General features: G+C 42.1%; 1 protein-coding gene across 1 annotated transcript in view; it reads left to right on the top strand.

Moving 5' to 3' along the window:
- The window catches only part of rngtt (RNA guanylyltransferase and 5'-phosphatase), a 78,765-nt gene extending 64,598 nt beyond the window's left edge, over window positions 1-14,167 (top strand). The window contains exons 14-16 of the mRNA XM_069708539.1: window positions 2,757-2,823; window positions 11,915-12,038; window positions 13,569-14,167. Coding sequence (XP_069564640.1) covers window positions 2,757-2,823; window positions 11,915-12,038; window positions 13,569-13,735 — 358 coding nt within the window. The 3' untranslated portion in view covers window positions 13,736-14,167. The remainder of the gene's footprint in view (window positions 1-2,756; window positions 2,824-11,914; window positions 12,039-13,568) is intronic.
- The last annotated feature ends 2,608 nt before the right edge of the window (window positions 14,168-16,775 follow it).

Here is a 16,775-nt window from a genome sequence, read left to right as displayed (position 1 = left end):
CACATTTGAGCAAAATTATGAACAACGTGAAGTCAGAGCTGTTGGGTCTTTTTGTTCCTGTGCTTCGACTAAATTGCTGAGAATTATTGTCCGCACACTAACGGATCATCCACTTTACCTCCAGAATGAAGAAGATTCAAACCATCGTGGAGGCCCTGCTTGGTGTCGGAGAGTTTTATTCCAATAATGATCTTCTGCTGTTTCAATTATAAGATGCAAACACTGAGTTCAGTTTAGAAGCAGCAGAGAAGGATTTAAGAAAGATATTCACTGCAACTCGAAGGAAGTGAATCTGAGATGTTAAGAGAGCCGCTACTCGCTGCGTTTCATCCGTCGGAGCAAACATGACCTTTACAATATTTGTTCGTTACTATTTGTTAACAGTAACAATCATTTGCCTAATCTCACAATGGCCACTCTTAGTCACGATATTTAAAGGATAAAGCTGATGGTGTTCTTTATTTTTGCTGTTGTCAACAAACTGGTGATGCTGCATTAATCCATCTCCTAATACTTGCTTATTGTTATAACGACAATAATACAGCATGGAGCGCTCGCATACTACATTTAAAGACTAAGCTTGTTTGTCATGCCTGTTTGTAGATGGGTCTTTATGTAAATATACAAAAAACACAAACATTGATATTATAAAATTAGCATAAAACCTAATAAATAGTTCAAAATCACTGAGGACTACATGTTGGATCATCAAAAGCCATTTCAACTTCCTGATCCCAGTCATGGCTGAGGATTTCCACACATTGATCCCTCGATCGGAAATAAGATTTATGAAAGCGCGCCTCATCGACACACCCTAAGGAATGACTTCCTGACACGTCCAAATGAAGGACAAATTTATATACTTTTATTATTATGGAAGACTAAGCAATTTCCTAAAACCGCTGGGTCCTGTAGTTTTTAAGTAACACATCTCAAACGGCTTTTTTGAGGAATATTTTCCGATGGTGATTAATAATTTGGTCATTTTAATTTCGGTATGCTACACAATTGGGATCGACTCAGTGATGGGTGCGCGTTTTGTGTCAATCACTCACTAATCAGACACTAATTTAACTGGACCTTTAATTCCCCATTCAATCTTTGTTCCTGTTGTATCTACGGATTGTGAGCATTCAATTATAGAAAAACATGGTGCTGCACGATCAAGGCGGTAAATCTAAAATATTCAAAATTTATAACATTGATAGTCATATAAATATTATTGCAGATGTGGAGGTTGTATTATATACAAGACCTTGAAAATTACATGTTAGTCGCAGTATCGGATATAAATCAGGAAATATATTCATGACAAATACCAGAAATATATAATATTACTAGACCTCTCCTTTAACATTGACAGCTGTGTTATGGTGAGGCGAGAAGTTAGTACATGATACACTTGTGTCGTTTTTTTATTATTATCTTGCTCCAGTCCAAGCAGTTATGAAGGTGTTTTATATTTTTTTCACTTGACTCCGAGTGCCTCGAACATTTTTCATCTCCTACCTTATTTTCTTCTTTTTGTTTCATGATGTTTTGCTTCACAAATCATTTGAGAAATTGTTCAGCTGGCAGGTAATGTGGTTCTGATTGCCTGCTGTTCACATGACATTTAACAGAATCTTGATGGTTTTTCACAGATCTTGTTCTCTATGTTGAATAACTCGGAGTAAAATTGATGTTGCGGTGTAACTTAAGAGAGCAGGACTCGTGGTTACACATGAACCATGAGCCTCGAGCACTCAGGTTGTGAGTTGAACATCAACTTTGATGTCGTGAACGACAACAAAAGCCTCTGTTCTTCTGCGGCTCTCTGATGTACATACTCTCATCTGTTCCTGTGCCTCTGGGAAAGTCTCACTGACATCCTCCTGTGTCACAATTAGTGCAACTGTCTTGTTTGCGAGTCCAGCAGTTTCATGAAAGTTGTCCCAATATGCAGGTAAGACGTATTAGTGGCAGCAATGATCGGAAGGGACTTGGGTGTTGTAAGGCTTTGGTACTGGACAGTGTCCATCACTGCACGGCTATTTGGCTCTCGTAATGTCTACTGCTGCTTCCTTCCTGCTGCTGCCAGCTATCATTACACCGGAGGGGGTAGGAGCGGATGGGAAGATGGTCTCCAATTTCAGCTCCAATTGAAATCACTGAAGGAGCTGCATTAGACCACGTAGCTGCACTGTTGTTTAGCCGTCAGTTCAGCTCAGCGGCCCCCTTATTTCCGTTCTAAAAATGGCAAACTAATATGAAACCTCTGCTTGGGCGCTCCGTCCGCGGCACACTGAGCAGCAGACAAGGTGTCTGGAAATAACAACGGGCACATGGGGGGTTTTGTTTTCAGTGGAGGGGGGTGAAGGGAGCAGTGTGTGATTAAGACATCTGTTGGTGAACTCTGGGGCACATGTTTGTCAGATTGAAAGGCAAGAGACACAGAACTGCACATAACAACGCCTAATACGAGTGTTGAGAGATCGCAGTCAGCTCTCACGCAGCGATAGTGAAGTATAATGTCCATGACTTCGTGTTCAGTCGGCATTATATGTCTCAGAATTATTATTACCTTGTATCCTGAACTTGCCCGTACTGTGGTTTTAGAAGTTTAGGAGCATCAAGCAGACAGAAAGACTCCGAGAGGTGTAATCTCACATCTCCGCTGGTTTCTTCGCGCCGTTGTTACCGCCGAGATCCTCTCCCGTTGAGATCCTGAGCCGAGTGTGTTGCGGGTGTTAACCGTGATCTTTTTGTCTTTGCAGGCTACTACCACAGACAGTCGGCTTGCTCTACGTCGGCAGCTATGACAGGCCCTTCGCGAAGATGAAGGTGAGAAAGGAAATGGGTTGTTTTGTTCAATTCGGTTCCTCTTTGCCGACAAGTGGAACCTCTTCCAGCGTCCCTTTAGCGTGGCATAAGAGTTTTGCTATGTTGAAGGAATGTAGGAAAGATCACACTGTCATGAATTAAAGGAGAACACCAACCATTTAGCAACATCAATTCCCCCCCCCCCCCCCCTCCTCTGTTGTGACAGTAATTAGCACTGCGGATACTTTTTTGAGTAGTTTTTTTTATATCAATTCTTCAGTGGTATCTGGGTTGTTTATTCACCTCAGTTCTTAATTTGAAATAGGCCTGTATTAAAAACTAGGGTTGCAATGGTATGCGTTTTTCACGATATTATAACCGTCTCAGAGAAAATCACTGTATGAGGGTGTCATGGTACATTGTATTTTACATTTATAATTATTATTATTATTATTACAAGTTACTTTGTTCATTTGAAGTGTAAAAGTCTCCCTCTTATGAATACATAAAACACATGAAGGTAAAGCAGGATTTTACTGCTGTAGTTGTTTGAGGTTGGAGGTCTTTCGAAACTATTTTGCATCCAGCAACAACTCCTGCTTATTTTCATTATGGAATATTGAGCTGATTATTTTCTCCATTAATTGATTGAACGTTTGGAAATGTCATCACAAGTGCTCTCGACTGTTATCAGAAAATGGAACCGTTCATGGAGGTATGTGCCGGCGCAGCCAGAGCTGGAGTTGGGAGCGGGGATGTGGAAAGTTATATCGATAGAGTATTTTATGATTGATCATTTAACCAATCACGTCTTTAGTTAGGCATTTAAAGTTATTCAAGAACAGGACACATGCTTTATTCTGCGCGGAGAGATTCTTGAAGATGTTTGACGCGTTTCCTTCTTTGCCTTATATTCCTATTTTTTTATTTTTTTTCATGTAATCGCTGCACTTAACAGAGACTGAGTCCAAGGATTTCTCTTTTGAATATTGTCTGTGTGAATATACAGAGTTGCGCTGTGTGAGATGACATCATCAGACCTTTGACCTGCAGCAACACAGAATCAGTGAAGTGCACTCCATGATAACCAGCATCTCATCTCCATTAGAGTATAATGAAATTCACTCGTCTGAGGCAGAGAGCCGGTTCAGGAGCAACATGGTTTGTTCTACTTTGATGTCGATTTCTATAAAGCCATTGTGTAATATGGAAATGTCCCATTTCAGGGAAATGAGTTGTCGTATGTGTAGGCTTTCCAGCAGTCACACTCATGGATTAGAAACACGCTAAATGAATGTTTCTGTTCCCCTCCGGTGTTGTCACTGCTTCGCCAGTTTCCCATGTATCAGCTCTGGGCTCCGTAACTCAACACGGTGGATTCTCTGTTTGCCGCTCGGTCTCTGAACTTCTCTCAGAAATACAGAGCAAATGCTGCAGCCCTGGGGTCGTCCTCTGTCGGCTTCCATGTTGCTATTTCTGTTGTGGAACGTGTTTTGCAGTCAGTCCAAGTGCAAATATGCTAAAAAATGGTAATTACATGCCAGCGCAGGGCATTATGACTTGTGGTTTTTGGCCAGAATCATGTTCCTGATAAGTCTGACACCTCTACACAGTTTGTGTTTATTATATGCAGTGCACCACCGTACAATAGTTTGGACATTCATCCTTGTGGGCATGCTAGTAATATCAATGTGCCAGATAGATGCAGTTTGAGGCACATCTAGTCTCCAGCTCATGGAGATGCTTTTGGCTGCCGGTGCAGGAAATCAAACCAACTGTGTCTGCAATTAGAGCAATGTCGTAATGTCTTCATGGAAATCTATTTTATTGGCTGAATTTCTCCAATTTAGTTCCTGATTGTCGTAATTTCTTACACTGTTGGTACCTACAGGGAATAACGAGAATTAATTTTGGAAGGCAGCTTTTATGATGTTTTATCAGCTCGGCCGTTCGTGGAGAGCAAATATTGTGAACGAGCAGATTGCTGAAAACCTTTTTGTCTCGCTGTGCTTGCGTCTCTGAAATCCAAACAGACTCAGAGCATTCACTGAAAATGGTTTAATTATGAGAAGCATGTCTGGACCTTTTTATGACTCAATGTTATATAATTATAATCATGTAAGATTTTAGAAAGAAAGATATTTCAATAATCTGCTAAAATTGTGTTCTTTTGCCTGTTTACCAGGTTTCACTATGCTGCAACTAAAATCCAGTAAACTACAATTTTTCCAATAGATAAAATCAGTAATATTCCTTTAAAGAAAACAGAAGTTTAGAACATTTAACTTTTTTATTATCGCAATTATGAAGAAGTCTCTAGGAAGTCCAACAGAGCATCAGACATGACAGGTTAAAGATCAGACAGTTTGTGGACAAACTTTCAGGTTAGTCTGAATTATTTGAAAGAAAAAAATGGAGAATGGCAAATTATTATTCAAACTGTCCGTTGTAAATGTGCCCTTGGACATTTTTCCTGAGCAGTGAGATCATTGAAGCTGCAGTAGGTGCATCACCTTCCACCTTCACCTCCAAATGCTGTGGTTCTAATTGGTCTACAGAGTTTTGTTAAACTGAATAGGGTACTTTAAGTTTAGAGTTAATACCATTAAATCCATAGTTCCTGAGAATTGAAGAGGGGTTTTCAGTCCTTCTGCGAGTCTGACGTCAACAAAAGGTTGAAGATTGGTGAAAGTTTGGTTGAAGTAATGGTTATTGTTTCTTCACTTAGGTGTCATTTTCACTGCTCTGTGTAATTGGCTCCCTGTGCAGAACTATATGTAACCTGTGTGCATACAGCTCATTAATCATAAATAATTTGAATGGTGCCTGACAGATGTACCCACCAGAGACGGAGATAAGAGCAGCTCTGTCAAAGACTGGCGGCTTTGATGAAGCTGTGAGAGTCTGGCAGCGGGCACTTCACCTGCTGAGTGCTGAAAAGCCTCTGACTGTTGTTCCCGTCACTGATTTCCCCATTTCTGAGTCCATATGCTTCACTAAGTGACTTAAGTGTAATGAGGGCAAATATATCTCTGTTTAATCTCTGCTATAACTTTATTGTTAAAGTATAATTAAAGTGTTTTGAAGATATTTTAAGTTTTCAAAGTTTTGTTGCCCATAGGTTTTTATCTATTATATAGGATGTAGGATTAAAAAGCATGAATACTGTCAGAGTAATTGAAAGTGCTGCCCACAGGAAACTAAATGAAACACAGTAAGTTGGACAGTTAAACACATCTCGGTGTTGTCGTTGGTGTCAGACTTCACAATGTGCTGTCCACCTGCTCTCCTCATTTCCCTCAGTTCCACATTATTACCTTGTTGTTGGTTTTTTTTTCCCCTCTTTGTTTTTGATACAGCAGCCAATCTGGGCACGTGGGATAATGATCAGTGTTATACATATTCACCAGGGACCCGAATCTGACGTCATGTAATTGGTTCATGAGGAGTCGCTGAGTTGTCGGAGTTCCATTTTGTTTACTCTCTGACAACAGGCCACATAGCTGCAATTGGCCCGAGTAATTAGACTGTGGATAATACAACAGATCCGAGGGAAATATGTTAACGTTACAATCCACTCGGGCTGCTGAGTCATCCGATTCAGCTCTATGTATTTCAGTCGCTGATATTAATGGACAGTCAGCTACTGTATTCCGTTTGAAAGCATATATTAAGGATTGGACATTTGTTTTGATGTCTATCAGTGATGTTATTCCCCCTGAGGGCGTGTTTTTGCTCTTCATACTTTTGCACCTTATGCCTTCTCCCCACTTAGATATTCTTCCATCTCGTTCCTCGTTATTAAAATGGACCCGGGTGCTGCTGCGTCGTAGACCTCCGGGCCACTTCTAATTAAGTTTAGAATGAAACAAAAGCAGGGTCAGTCTGCGAGAGCATAGACGAGCTAACAAAACAGCTATTCAAGGAAATTGCACACATTGAATGTTTATCCACCTGTGCTGCTATCTCTACAAACGTCCTGTCATATGGTGTAGCACAGCGCCCTGGTACAACAGTGCCCACGGGTGTCGGTATTTGATAAAGAAGCAGGTGGACTCTCGTTGTGAAAGGTCGGTTGCCATGAACCCCTGGAGTTTGTTTTGGGCCCAGTTTTTGTTTCCTGTATCATGTGGTGTTGACATAAAGTAACTTTCTATGGGGTAGACCACATGTTTACACCTCACTCCTGTTCGCTGTGCCTTTCAGTGAGGTTTAGGGTTGAATGCCTGTACTTCCAGCTAAAATAGGTAGTTTTCCCTCGTGCAAAACACCTAGAGGATTTGTAGCGTTAGTTTGTGCGTGTGCAGTTGAGCATTCATGCACAGTAGACTACAAGGTGGGATCAAAAAGCTCCGACTGTTCCTGCTTTGCACGAATGGAGCTCAGCACAGTAATGCACATGGAACGGGGCAGAGCAACAACTTTCAGGAGTCCATATTTCAAATTTCCGTCGCTTAATCGACATCATCACCTGAGTTACACACTTTTTTTGTGACCTCTGGTACGATTGTGATTTCATCATGAACTTGAGCAGCACATCAAGTTTTTTTTGTCAAATTCCGGGAACTCGGCAACGGAGAGTCGCGAAATGCTTCAGAAAGCCTACAGCAATGAAGTAAAAAGTGAAAGTCACGTTTCGGAGGGACAGGACGTCGCTGTCCAAGACCGAAGAAGGTGCATCACGTCAGCAGCATCCAGGGCTGATTTTTTTTTTTTTTTTTTTTTGGGGGGGGGGGGCATTCATCGAGTTGTGTGCCGTCGCTTCGTCCCCCAGCGTCAGACTGTCAACACCAAGTTCTACTGTGACTTTCTGAGGCGTCTGAAGGAAAACATTCAGCGCAAACTACCTGAACCGTGGCGAGGTGGCCATTGGCTTCTCAAACATGACAACGTGCCGAAAACACACAAGTTTATTATCCGGAACAACACAATCACAGCTCCCCACCGTACCTACTCGCTGGATTTTGGCTTCCTGCAACTTCTTTCAAAATTTCACGTGCGCTCTCTGTTCAAGTTTCAGGTCCTTTGTGAAATCATTAACGCACACATAGCCGTTATCACAAAAATGTGTGTAAGTCAGGTGCTTGGAATGCTTGTTTAAGAAGGTTATAGCTTCCCCCTCCTCCGTGCACATTACTGTGCTGCATGCCACAGGAACAGTCTTCACAAACCTTTTGATAATCGTTAACGCCGCCACGAAGCTGTTTCAGATAAACCCCAACCTCGGTGTTCTGTTGTTTCTTCCAGTTACTTTTCATGCTCAAATATCAAGTTATTGTCGAGCTGTGTGGTCAAATAGCGGCGAATAAGTGTGAAAAGAGTTTGTGCCGAGAGGTGCAGACGATTGCTGTAATGTCACAACTCAACGTCCGTGAGTAATTGTTCTGAAGCCGCACAAAATAAGCTTAATTACAGAAGACGTTCTGACAGGTCGCGGCAGGATGTCGAAGATTTTTCTTCACCGCTTCGAGTTTAAACAGCTCAGCAGTAACACGGTCATTTTCTTCTCGCATGTGATAAAAACGGTATCGTTGAGAAATTATTCAGAAAAACAGGATCAGACATCTGTTTTTACCTTCCACATACTGTAGGATCCTGTTGGCCTACTGCCACATTATATAAAAAATGTGAAACGATAACATCTCCAAACTAGAATTAATATTTTATTATGTGTTTAATATCTCATCTCATTTATCGGGCAAAATCCAAAGAATCATTGGAAACGAGCGATGTGTTGAAGTTAAAAATTTTCAGTCACAATAAATCCTTGGTGGTCCATCTATTTAAGTCGAGCTCATCTCAGGAATAATTTATATATATTTTTTATTATTGTGAGCCTGGATCTTAAAACTAGAATTCTCAAACGTATTTTCTTTTAATCTGTCTAATTTCAGACTGCAACTTTTTATATTTCTTGTTCCTTTTATAAACAGTTCACATTTAAGAAGCTGGATTTTAATTAAAAATGACTCAAAACGATAAATCGATCATCTAACTAGTTGGGGACGAGTCTTCTGACAACCAACTATTCGATTAATTGAGTTCTCGTTGCCGTTACAGTGTTTTGTGAAGAAAACCAGGAGTGTCAAAATGTGCACTGTTGCTTTTCTTTCTTGTTGATGGTTTCTTTATAGTTACTGTATATCTGAACATCGCCGGAACGTACAGCAGAGATCTGCATCAGTGCAACACAAAGAGCGTGACTCCCACATAACTGGTGGCACATGTGAGCCGCCACAATGAGACAGATTTGGACGGATTAAGCACCAAGTGGTGATGAAAAATGGCATCCAACATGTCACCCCTCACCAGCAGGAAGAGATCCAGCCTGTAGCAGCGCGTCCCGCCTGCCTCTGCGCTGCCCTTCACAGTTTGCTGGCAGTTCGCTGGCAGTTCGCTGCGTCGGGGCTTCAGAGAAGATTAAAAGATTCTGTCGCTGCTTGGGATCATCTGCCGTTCTTCTCCAAATAAAGTCACGTTTGACTCGTCAGTCTCTGTCTTCGGAGTGCGGTAATAGAAAATATTTTTGGGACATGGATGACAGTGAATAATTACATGTGTTAATAAATTATGAGTCCTCAAGGTTATCTAAAATTGCATTTCTATAATGTCCCTCTTTGGCCGGCGTTCGTTCTCTCCCTTTCTGTCTTCCTTCCTCGCAACACTTTCGCACTTCCTGTGTGAATTCGTGCCCCCACTGGGAGCCCAGACGTCCCGACGCTCCGGGATCACACATGCTCTTACTTTGTATTTTAGTGTCCTGCCAAAACGCCGGTGCTCTCTTGTGATAGTCTGACCTTGGCTGCAGGTCAAGTGTTCACTCTGACCCCCGGAGCTTGACGTCTTTGTCATTTTTCTTTCAATACAACAAACGTCTGAATAAAACTCTCTCTCTCTCTGTGAGGTGAAGGTGAGAGGTCAGAGTTGAGGCCTTTATAAAGCCCCGTGTCGCTGTATTGATGTTTATTTTAAATGCCCACTGTCACACGCGACCATTTCAGCCGCATTCTCTCCTGCCTTCTTTGCTCCCAAGCAGCTCGAGGATTTGCATTTTCCAAGTCTCGAGAACCCTCTCAGTGAGACACAGTCCCTCGACGAATAAACAACAGATGCTCAAATGTCTTCTTTGACTCATTCTTGATCTTCAGTGTCGTGTGCCATTTTCATACACTTGAGCAGTGTTACAGCGTGCTCAGTGTGTACAGCTGAGTTTTTTTTTGTTATCAAAGCAAAGTATGATGTAATAAGTCAGTGATCCTGTGTAGCTCAGTAGGTGGAGCAGGAACTGTTGCACTGCTTTGTTGAGAGACGCATCACAGAGACTCACATTGTGTTTGTATGTGTGTGTGGTTTAGCCTGAATCCCACAGAGAAAAATCATTTTCATTTAGATTTAATTTAATAAATAATTATCTCTTGAAATCTTCTCCAACCGTCTGGACAATTCGCCTCCTTCATCCTTCATCCATTATAGTTTTGCATTAAGCCTCATCGACAGATTTCTTCGCTACAGCAGCATTGAAAGATACACGGTAAAAGCAATAAAAAAAAATGACAGAATAAAAATAGAGGTAGTACAAATATTTATTTTATTTTAAATGTAAAATTGCACAGTATATGTAAATACAATTTTATAAAATTAGATTAAATTAAACGACAGGGCAATGGTGTAAAGCTTAAATTAAAGCTTAAAGTTCATATTTGTAAACAAAAATACCTCCTCAACTGTATTTTGCGACAGTAACTCTTATCACACATTTATTTATTTCATGTGAACTTCTGCCTCTCAGACTCGACACTTTTTATAGTACCTATTTGAAATTGACGCTTTGCCCATGTAAATGTTAGCTGCACAAAATAATAACTCGAAGAATACTTTTTCTCCCGGGGCTTTCGCCAGAATCGAGCCGTCATCTTCTTCTGCTGTCTGTGATTTGTGTGACGGAGGTTTCATGTTTTGTCCACATCGTGGTAACCGAACCTTTTTCATCACAGTTTAAACAAACTCCACCCACTGATGAAGACCATGAGATAGGCAGTTGGAAAGGTCTGGAAAAAGAGAATAAATGAAGCAGGAGTTACAATTAAGATTACTGGGTGAAGTTTATTGCATAAACCTTTAAAAGTTAGTTTTCAACAAAAACATTGTGATGAGCAAGTGTATAAATGAAAGCTACAATAACTAATATAAAAGCTATTAGACACCAATTTAAATAGTAGCGATAACATCAGTCGACAGGAAATCTGATTTTGATGTCAAATATTTGTTGGTTCCAGCCTCTCAAATTTGAGAATTTGCTGAGTTTCTCTGTTTAATATCTTTGTAAGTTAAATATCTTTGATTTTTGGCCTCTTTGTGGAACAAAAATATTCTTTAATTTGAAGATGTCACGTGGTGCTTTGGTAACTTGTGATGGTCACGTTTTTACTTTGTGATATTTAATCATATTCTTGAGTGATCAACAAAAGTAATTATTGCAAGTTTAATCAGCAGTGAATATATTTGTTAGTCGCAGCTTCGTGTATCAGAGCTTCCTCTCTGGTGCAGTGGAGCTTTAATGTGGTTTCTAAACCACATTTAATGGGTTCAGAAATGGTAACTCCTCACCTCCATTTGTCCGTTTTTTTTATTACCGATTTAAGATATTGTTATTGTTTTTTTTCTCCTTCTGACCAATAGAGAGAGCCATTTTTAAACCAGTCAGTATCTGCTGGAATCAAACGCTGCCTGAATCAACATGATTCATCATGCTCAGCTGTAATCAGTGTAGGTTCATTTGCAATTCCAACTGGGTGTCAAAGGATCTAATAGTAAGTAGTAATATCCAAGACGATAATAATTTGCAGTACACGCGTTTAATGCTTGAATGAACTGTAGTTACATGTGCCGATCATCAAACACGGGTTGCATTGATCAGTTCAGCAGCAGGATCGACGTCCTTCAGTCCCATTCGAAAAAAAGAAAAAAAAAAAGGCAAAACTGCACTGACTGATAAAAACATGACTAGATTGATCATTTTAATGGGCGGGTAATGGCAGCAGAATAAAATATAATCTTCCTTTCTTTCTCTCACGTTAAAAGTACAAACCGTCTTTCATCTCTGTCTGCGCAGGCCACCAAAGAGCTGAAACAATACGACAACAAGATCATCGAGTGCACCTTCGCCAGCAACACTTGGGTGTTCATGAGGCAGCGGGTGGACAAGAGCTTCCCCAACTCCTACGAAACAGCCATGGGTGAGACTTTGTGCTTCCCTCTCCAACAGTCGGTTATTAATATCTCGCTGTCTCCTCCCTCTGTGTCAAAATGCGAGTGAATATCTACCAGTGAGCCTGAGATTTAATGGGTTGTTTTATCTGTATCCCGCCTCAGTTTGATTTCCGCGTTATGACACTCCGTGGCTTCTATTTTTAACGAGCTAACGGCCCAAAGCGCGAGTGCACTTAGGACGTGTTCAAACCTGAGCGCTAAGCGAGGCGCACGGATCAAAAGTGTTGTATTAATCTTTTGATTGAGCATGGGTGCATTTTTGAGCGTGACACGAAACCAATCGGTGTTATCTTCCATTCCCTTTAAAAGCCAGGTGTCCCTGCGTGCGCAGCAAGGACAGTGTACACTTATCTTAATAATACGCAGTAAAATACTGCACCACTGACGTAACACCAGCTTTTTATTGGTCATTTGAGGAATTGTGCTCCGTTGCCTCAAGATAGCAATGCGGCAACATTACACTTGATCACACCTGCTTTTAAGACCAACATGCCAATGATGCTCAGATAGGCACAAGTACATTTAAACAACCTGGGTGTTGGACGGTAAAATAACAAGCGCAGACTCTCCAGCATTGCGCTCGGCGACGGGTGAATGATGCAGCCCTTAAAGTGAATAACTTTGTTTCCATCATTGAGCTAACATATCTTTATATATTAAAACAGCTCCACGAGCCTCTCGGGGAAACGGGCGGATAAAAACACAGAAGAGAGGAGGATGGAGAGAGAATACAAAGAGGATGGTTTCGCACAGTCATAAAAGCTAGTTTTTGTTGCACTTAATCTGAATGCTGACTTCACATTGTTACACAGGAATGAGCGTAAAAGTACAAAATTGAAGCAATAAAAGCCAGGAGCCGAAGCGAGAGAAAATACATTTAAAGAATGACCCGGATTGATTGAAGATAGAAAAGATAGTTCTGAATTATTGAGCTTCAGATCCTGAGGCGGGCTGTTGTGCAGCCATGGAGCTCAGATGGCAAAGCACCTTTTATCTAAAAATCTACACAGCTGGAGCTGCATTTCTCCCCGAGCTGATAACACGTTGTTCCATTTAGAAACGGTGATACTCATCAGTGTGTTGAGGGTATCAAGACGCGGTCACGAGTGTGCCGAAGGAGCTGTGAAGTAGGAGGAGCTTTTTTTTTCTTTCTTTTTTTTTCTTCCCCCCCCCCATTGGTCCCAGAAGCCCAACTCATTTTCTTTGAGGTGACTCAGTCGGAGCTCTTCTGAGATCAGATGACATAGTGTAGTTTTATAAGTTGTACTTCTGCAGTTTGGATGGGCATCAAGTTCACTCTGTTGAATCATCAGAACACGACTACGAGGGTGGATCAAAAACTTCTGAAACTCTTCTCGTTGCACGCGAAACACACTGCAGCACCCAGATCTTTTGGATCGCCGCTCGTAAGCCGGTCTGGAAATCTCTATCAGCGACTGTGTTGTAACTTCCTTCCACCTGTACGTGTGTGCGTTTCTTTGTTTTTCTGTCCCCAGCTGTGTGTAAAAGCATCCAGGAGCCCGTCACTAAGGAAATCCTTTTGGAGTACGTGGACCGCTGCGCTCAGGGAGTCCAAGGCCAGAACCGGAAACACCCACCGGACCCAGACGCTGAGCTCATGCCCCCGCCCCCTCCAAAGAGACCCAACCGGGCCATCCCGTAGCCCCCGGCCGGACCCTCTGGACTGCTCCTCGGTCACAGTGTACATCCTCATCACCAGCCACACACACCCTTACAGAAAACAGACATTTCAAGGCTTTCTTACCCACAGCGGCACATTTGCTTTATCAGCCTGTACATGTAAGGACTTTCAAAAAAAAAAAAAGTGACGGCCTCGATGTCATTAAATTGTAGACTTCTTTGTAGCTTTAATTGCTTGTGTTCTTATTAAAATGAAAAAAAAGATGTTTAGGTAATTTTTTTTGTTTGTTTTCCTATTTATCTTTTTTAAACTCTGAGCTAACTGGTGTTTCTCAACCGGGACATTGTTATGGCTGCAAATACCACCTGACAGACCTTGTTTACATTTTGTCAACTCGTTCCTTAATTTCTTTTTGAAAATGGAGTAAACATCACCGAAGCTCAGTCTGCTGTCTGTATGCGTTTAAATCGGGGGAGGGTGGAGGGGGGATGTTTCTTTCATCAGAGATCTCATTTAGATGACCACAAAGCTGCGTGGATTTGAGGTTTTCCGTTCAATTAACAGAATAAGTTTCAACCCGTGACGCTCAATCGGGGGTTTCCGAACGGTTCCATTTCTAGAGCCGGCAAACAGGTCGGGATGAGACGTCGGCGCTGCGCTGCATCCCATCTGTGTGGAGTTTAGTTTTTAAAGGCCACGCTGGTGGGCGGCGAGATGACAACATGATTACACAGTCTCTACAAACCCAGAAGAATCAACAGAGCGTCTTTAGAAAAGTGAAGCAGCTTCAACCGGTGGGACGAGCGCCGTTCTTCCCACCGATCAGAGCTTTTTATGATTCTCAAGTGTGGCAATAAAGACAGGGGTTTTTGTTTTTGTTTTTGTTTTTGTTTTTATCAGCGGGCGGTTAAAAGGTGTAGATGATATTCGGCGTCGGAGCAAAGAGCAGAAACGAGGCTCGCTAACGTCGGCCTCCACCGCTTCCACTTTTGTATTTAGAAAACTAAACTAACTGTAAAAGTTTTTAGTTTGCTGTTGCACAGCTCAAAAAAAACAAAAAAAAATGAACACCCTCAGACAATTTCCTGAAAACATCTTCAGTTTGAGTTTGTTTGTTTTTTTAATTCATTCGTCAAGGACCATATAAAAGATTTTGCTCGTTCGGAGTCTCTTTAATGAGGTTTAAAATTGTCTTGTAGTCACAACGATACCCCGAAACCCTGCGCAGTGTATACTGTATACTCAGTACCACTTACCCCCACCATACATGTGCCATTGTGTTGTTCTGACAACACAAACGCACAATAAGTGTCACCTCCGTCATTTAAGTCGTCACGGCAACATGGCAAAACATCAACGTGCAGCTCTGTGGAGATGTGACGAGAGTTACTTGCGCCTTGAAATTGTGCATTTGTTATCCGTCGGCACGTTTTTATTGAATTTCTCACCGTCTGCATTTCACGTCTTCGACTTTTTATACTGCAAAAATGACAAACTACTTGTGCAAACCACCGTTATGACCCGCAAGCGGTTGAACCTCTGAAGCGGGACAGATGCTGCGTTGAGTTTCAGCCCAGATGAGTCGCTACGATCGATCGTTTTAGAATTGGACAACATTTCTGCCACATTGGTGTCGTTTGACTCGAGGCCCAGAAAAATGTACTTGACAACCCGACTCTCAGACAGTCGGTTGGATTTGGGACAATTTGGGTGGATTGTCTTTTGGCAGTTTGAGCAGTTGTAGTTTTTTGGATGAGCGTTTAACTTGTTGGCTCAAATTTTGATCCCGTAGTTCCGGTCGTAGCAAAACTACACAAACGTTTGGTGTGTTCGGAGCTTGTGCGGATCAACTTAGGCGCTCCGGGCCTTTTATCCATCGACGGTCTGAACAGAGAGATCGTAGGTCCTGTTTGTGCAGAAAAGCTCGTTAACGTGAAGTTATGAATTACCACAACGGTTCCACATTCATAGAAACGCCATCAGACCTCCGTCATTGCCATGTTCACTCTTATAGTACAGCTCAGCAACATTGAATTGAACTTATATCTGTAAAATAAAATAAAAAAGAAGCTTCCAGCAGCGCCTGACAGAAATCACAGGAGACTCCAGATAACAGAGGAATTAAACGTCATCAGCCCGACGCGCGTGCCCGGCCGAAGTGACCTCCAGCAGCAGCAGCTCTTAAACACGTTGTGCTGTGGTTGACCTCTGACCTCCCCGCGTGGGGCGAGCAAATGACGCCGTTAGACCCCCTCATCACCGCTCCCATACTTCAATCCCATCTGACGACCGTGTTGCCAGGAACCTGTCGCCCGCGGTGTTGCCTGTTGCTAGGAGCGGTTACCGTCTGCTGCGTTTTTTCACCTATCGTACCGTTGGTGGAAAAAGGTTTTACTGGCTTAGTAAAAAAAAAAAAAAATCATCCCTCCATTAATGTTATATCGTCTTGATTTAACTATTTCTTTATGAGCGACGGTCTCTCTCTCTCTGAACCAGAAGTGGATGGTTCAACGTCGAGTTAACATTGCTGCTTCTGTCTAGCATTTGGAAAGCATTATGCTGCTGGAGTTTGTTTGAAACGTGTCTCTCTGGGCTCCGGTGCAGCCGGAGCGTTTAGTTTTCAGCGCTCGAGAGTCCGAATTTGTGCTTATTTTAAGATCAGGGTGACGGTGAGGGATTCGTCATGCAGCGGGGAGAATTTAGATCAGGTGATGGGGAATAAATATAAATCGGTGGCGTACGGCGCACACGTGTAACAAATCATGCCTGTGTGTGTGTGTGTGTTTTGAGTTTGTGTCTGTTGGTGCCCGAGGCGACTGATCTCCTTGTAGCACAGATAGATGAGCTCTCTTCCCCGCTGGCCGATTCTCATCAAAGTCTCGCTCACCGTTTTTGTCGTCAGGTTGCCGCGGCGGAGACGTCACCGCTCTCATGCGGCAGGTGCAGGATTCGACGTTTATTTTTCTGAACTTCAATTCCATTCGCTTAAATTCATCGTGTAAAAACACTTTGATTAAATATGAACCGAAACCCCTGTTTTTACCCCTTCGGCAAGGGCGAG

This window comes from Brachyistius frenatus, unplaced genomic scaffold (genome assembly GCF_029030835.1).
Source record: "Brachyistius frenatus isolate BFR_SWC_R1_liver_20210118 unplaced genomic scaffold, ASM2903083v1 Contig_76, whole genome shotgun sequence".
Classification (NCBI taxonomy): Eukaryota; Metazoa; Chordata; class Actinopteri; family Embiotocidae; genus Brachyistius; species Brachyistius frenatus.
The sequence above is the reverse complement of the archived record's forward strand: the minus strand, read 5'-3'. Positions and strand labels throughout refer to the sequence as shown.